Source organism: Tachysurus vachellii, chromosome 7 (assembly GCF_030014155.1).
Source record: "Tachysurus vachellii isolate PV-2020 chromosome 7, HZAU_Pvac_v1, whole genome shotgun sequence".
Classification (NCBI taxonomy): domain Eukaryota; kingdom Metazoa; phylum Chordata; class Actinopteri; order Siluriformes; family Bagridae; genus Tachysurus; species Tachysurus vachellii.
In genome coordinates this window covers 22,917,443-22,923,130 of record NC_083466.1, presented here as the reverse complement: position 1 = coordinate 22,923,130, position 5,688 = coordinate 22,917,443, and the positions used below count along the sequence as shown (strand labels likewise).

The 5,688-nt window shown below is 33.7% G+C and overlaps 1 protein-coding gene across 2 annotated transcripts; it reads left to right on the top strand.

Moving 5' to 3' along the window:
- Positions 1-738: 738 nt before the first annotated feature.
- LOC132848937 (tripartite motif-containing protein 16-like) lies at positions 739-4,342 on the top strand. 2 transcript variants are annotated; one of them, XR_009648781.1, is made up of 4 exons: positions 739-861; positions 950-1,069; positions 1,413-1,484; positions 3,898-4,342. XR_009648781.1 is itself a non-coding variant. In XM_060875047.1 (4 exons), the coding sequence occupies exons 2-4, from the start codon at positions 988-990 to the stop codon at positions 4,279-4,281; spliced, it is 576 nt and encodes a 191-aa protein (XP_060731030.1). In that variant the 5' UTR covers positions 739-861; positions 950-987; the 3' UTR covers positions 4,282-4,342. The 2 variants fall into 2 exon arrangements, 1 of the variants encoding a protein (XP_060731030.1); XM_060875047.1 differs by having other exon boundaries at positions 1,413-1,522.
- The last annotated feature ends 1,346 nt before the right edge of the window (positions 4,343-5,688 follow it).

Sequence of the window (5,688 nt, the reverse complement as noted above, 5' to 3'; positions counted from 1 at the left end):
TGAGTGAAAACCTTCTTCCATTCATTGCACATTATACTGACCTGTTTTTTCTATTTTGTATTCATCTTCATTTTGCAGGGCAGGGGCAGGAATCAAAAATATATTTTTTAATGTAAATTTTCATGTAAATGAGGTCTATTGGCCATAAATGACAAAATGAATTGTAGAAATTTGTGGTAATAAGTTTGAATGATTTTAATTAGAATGAGTAACACAGAATTGGGGGATAATTTTACATTATATAAACATTTAAACCAGACAAAGTTAATATTGAAGACAACAGAAGGTTAAATTATATATTTTATAGGCTTTCTATGACTATATTATTTTTATTTTTAGCAAAACACTATTTTTATGTTCATTAGTTGTTTAGTACGATATTAGTAACTTTTTTTTTTTTTTTTTGGGTTCCTCATACAAATAAAAACTCTCAGCTACACAGTAGATGAAGGCCAAAAAACATCACACACTTTAGAACAAATAGCCAAAAAACATCACACACTTTAGAACAAATAAATGATATCGAATAATTTTATTCAACACAAATACAGGTCTTTTGCTTTTCACTTAAATAACAATAGCTTCTCATTGGTGAAATACAAATTCAGATTAATGTGAATAATTCGTTGAGTCAGATTTTACACTCTAAAAAACGCTGGGTTGAGGCCACTGAGTAGGACTTTTGGCTGTTTTAACCCAAGTTTGGGTTGAAAATTGTCTTGAGCTATAACCCAGCGGCTGGGTTGGGAACACGGACGTTAAAGAGAGCATGCACGTTAACATGAAAATCAGACGACACCTGTGCGAGAAGCCGCCATCTTTGCGTCTTCAGATGAAAGCGAGTGAAATTCTGTCTGAAACGTAAGTTATTCAATATGTATTTAACGATGTTCATAGCCATAAAAAAATCTGCTTTACTGTATAAATGAATGTTATATGCGGAATTTAGGCTTTCAGTCAGTTAAACTGAGATGACCTCACGGCCGAATGACAGCCGAGCTCCGACTCACGACAGATCCCAGATCAGTGAACAGGAGAGCGCGCGTGGCATTTTCATCAGAGCTCGGAAGTAATAAAATGCTTTTTAAATATTACTTTTATACATGTTAAATCTACTTTATTATAAATGATTTCTGTGTTAGATACGGGTTTGATACGGCGGAGTTTACTTGATGGTAACGTATTTTGTAAGGACATCCAATTTCCCGCTCTGCTTCTACATTTTGTTTACCTTTACTGTGAGGTTGAAACAATGTCTGAGGTCAGCTCAGGCTAAATAACGTTAAGGTTTGAAACTAAACATGTTCGACCGCCATTTTATTCGTGACACACCCAGGATCTTTAGGGTAATTTAGGAGCAATTCTTGGATAAAATGCCTTTTGACTGACATTAATATTTTCTATGTAATTAGTTGATGGCAGTAAGCACTGTTCCCTGGTGTGGCAGTTTGGTGTATGGACTTCCTGGGAAGGAGACACCAGCAGTAAGAGTTCTGCCAGCATTCATTTTTGCAGACAAACTGTAATTTTTTTTATTATTATTATTAATTAAACTGTGTATAGTTAATAAACTTTTATTATTATTATTATTATTATTATTATTATTATTATTATTACTGTGACCTGGCTGTTTTATTGGATTCCGTGTTCTTTAACTTGTACACTGTTACATGAAATGTTCTCATATTTCTCACACATTTAATTGGAAGTAAATTTTTCTGACTGAGGTCAGTGATGCATTTACTGTGATATTTGATACATTTTCATAGAATGCGAGCGTTTTACATGTTATGACGAAATCAGCTCCATATATTAGACATATTATATATAAGATTTAAGGTTTGCTGTTTTAGCCTAGACATCCTTTCCAAAAATAAGAAAACGTGTAAGGTTTATTTAATAAAACGAAGGACGACATTTTATTTAGATCACCTAAATTGCTTCCACATACAGTACTTCCGTGTTTCCCGTGGGTGGGGTTTGATTACCGAAGTAAGTATTGCTGTAGATTCAATTTAAAATTTGACTTAAAATAAAAGTTACATTTCTGACCCATTTTGGGTTAAATTCAACCCAGCAGTGTCGTCATTTTTAACTAATAGTTGGGTTACAATCACAACCCAGCATGCTGGGTTAAACATGATAACCCAACTAGCTGGGCTAAAATAACCCAGCGGTGGGTACGTCCATTTTTGACCCAGCGCTGGGTTGCCAAAATAACCCAAATTGGGTTGTTTTCAACCCAGCAGTTTTTAGAGTGTATATTCTGGTGATTCATTCACCAGAGACACGCTGCACAAGGAAGAGGAAGTACACTCTTAGAAAGTACACTAACTCAGACCAGGAAGAGGAAGTACACTGAGACACTCAGATGTCTGTGTGTGTTTCTGTCATGTGTGAAAGTGCAGTACAAACTCGGAGGCCAATGATGATCCTGTTACTATTCCTTATGATGGCTATCTTTCAATCAGACATGTACAGCTACTCCAGCTGCAGCTTTACTTCCACTTGTGTTCTAGATAAAAACACAGTTTTTATACGTGGTTAAATCTAATATCATATCTCAGTGATCTTTTACAGTTTGAGATGATAATTAACTGAGGTACTTACAGTATTTTGCTCTGATTGTCACATCTCCACTAAATTCTGATCACTCTCTCCTCTTCTGTTTGATATCTGCTCTCATTGCCTAGGATACAAACACCAAGAAGTTCAACTGTACATCAAATAACAGCAGTGCTATTAGTCTAAAACACTGTTAGGAGGTAAACAGTTAAAAAAAAAAAACTAAGACATTTGTTAATAACGTTTTTTTTATACACGATACAATAATACTCTATTTAGAGGAAACAATTTATTTGCAACATATCAGAGCGTCCTTCTACATCTTTCTACCTTGTTTCCTTAAAGTGGTAGAAAGATGTAGAAGGACGCACTGATATGTACAAATACTGGGCCAGTATTGGAAAGTGTTTATTTATAGGGCTATACTTTCTGTATATAACAATTTCTGGTTAAGCACTTTTTATAAAGTTTTCACTCTGGAACATTTTAGATCAATTTTATTTTTCAGTTATGTTCAGTTATTTGTTTCTGTCATTTGTTTTCATTTATTGTTTTTCTACTTTTACACAGTAAGACATTTTTTTTTTAGATTGGTATGAAATATAAATGTTGCTGCATTTCCCATATAAAAGTCAGGAACAAATTTTGAAGAAACTGTCTCGATAAAGCTGCTGTGTTAATCTTGTAAGTCAGGAAGGTCTATATAGTTAGTTAACCTAGATAAAGATACAGCCTTCCCATGTTAAAGATATGATCAATGTCAATGTGGACACAAAACCCAGACTTTAATCACATAACCAAAGTTCTGTTTTTGTACACAATGTATGTGCACTGTTAGGATATTGTCTATGATTATTAATGTCACTATAAATATACTCTCTTTAACTTGTTATATAGTATGCTTTATAACATGATTCTTTGTTATAATAGAGGACAGAAGACAATATCCTGTCCCCCCTGAGTCTAGAAGCAGATAATATTTCCTAGAGTGTAAGGAGACTATTTTCTTTTCTTGTGTATATATTCTCAGCTTGTTAGGTAGCTGGGGTCAGAGCTCAGGGTCAGCCTCTAGAGAAGAGAAGGTTATGAACCTCGCTTAAAGAGACTGACAGTTTAGTGGTGCTGGGGCTTGAACATTAATATTTTGTTCAGTAACCCAGAATGAAAAATGTGAGATTGACCAAATATTATCATAATCACTATTCATAAGACACATGTACATTTAATAAAGATATATGTTTATTTAATAATTAAAGATAATAACATACATTTTGTCAATAAAAAACAGGGCCTCGCTTATTTTGCAATTATTTTCTTTCCTTTTTTTTGCAGCTCACATTGGATCCCAACACAGCTAACGGACACCTCAGCTTGTTTGAGAATAACAGTGCAGTGACCTGCAGTGAAGCAGTCCCGTCTTTTCCTGATCATCCAGATAAATTTGACATTGTATATAACTGTGTCGTATATAAAAGCATTAGCAGAAAAGTCACAGGTAATGAGTGTAGGTTTGGGAACAATAATCAGTCTTGGAGTTTATACTGTTCTCCGTTCAGATGTTCATTCTGGCACAATGACAAACAAACTAAAACCTCTAAAAGACACAGTGCCTCTGTAATAGGAGTGTATGTGGATTACAGGGCAGGTTATCTATCCTATCTCAGTGTCTCTGACACAATGAAGCTCCTTCACAAAGTCCAAACTACATTCACTTAGCCTTTCTACCCAGAGTTTTATGTTTTCTCAGTCTCAACAGTGAAACTTTTATAACTCACTCAAACAAGTGACTTTGTATGTGGCATCTTATGTAGCATCTACAAATTGATATAATTTATCCATATATCCATATTACTAAAATAAATTAAGTTCATTACTGTACTTATTTCTAATGAATGGGTTTAAATAAACCTGTCATTATTTATCTACTTTTTTGTCGAACATATATATTTTACCTACATATAAAAAATTCTGCACTTAAATATCAACATTTTTTTTATTACTTTTTCAGTATTTATTAAATAAAGACTGTTCTGTAAGAATGCTATAGTTTACATTTTATTTTTACTTCTGATGGCTGAAATAACCACAGATGGCTGAATAATATTAATAATAATAATATTGATAATAATCTTTTAGAATACAAATGGTTTAATCTTCTAGGTCTAAAACAATTAGTTTTAATAAACATTTTCTATTTTTTTCACAGGATCAAGCTCTGTCTTAGAGTAAGCACTTCTTAGCAGTTCCTGTTGGGTTTCTGTTATATATGATATGAGGCACAGCTGATGAGTGGGTGGGGATTAGGAGGTCTGTCATCTTTAAATTGATTTATAGCTTTGCTTTTGACTTAGTAGTTGATTGTTTACTTCCTGTGAGGTAAAGAAAACCAATAATGTGATCAGTTAATTTGTGTTAGGAGGAATATTTCTGAATAGTGTATAGTTTCGGGTAGGTTTAGTTGGTGGGAGAAACAGTATTTGTGATTGTGGGTTCTGGTTGTTCAAATGTGCATTATATTCTGTGCGTAAAAGAGATTTAGCACCTTTTCATTAGTATAATGACAGTCTACCGTCTTCAGGATATGTGTGTTATTTGAGGTCACTGACTTTCCGATCTAGTGTAAAGTTGACTATATTTTCAGGGATCATTTTCGTAGTGTTTATCATGGGAATGTTTAATGAAAGTATTACAACTCTCTAACCATAATGAGTCTTGACGTGCTTTTCCAAGTATGAATCAGATGTGAGAAAATCAGCTTTCAGCTTATGTTTTTGTTTTGCCATGGATTTTAACCACTGATGAATGTTCTTTATTTCTTATGATCAATGCTTGATGATTAATGGAGGAGCACCTTACAATGCAGGCCTTGTGTGTAGCCTTTTTTTGTATGGTGCTTTGCATCATGATGTTAGCGTATGAACTTTTTTTGTATTAACTTTTAACATGGCTGATTCTTAGCATGAAAAGAGCAAGGCACCTCTCAAGGTTGTGTGAAACTCAGCAAATATATGGAAGACCACTTTATAGTTAATGTGGAGTCTGTTTTATCTTAAATAGTTCTTTATTTTACTTCTTCTTTCTTTGTAACAGGATATGCTGCTTTTGTGTTGAAAGGCAAAGAAA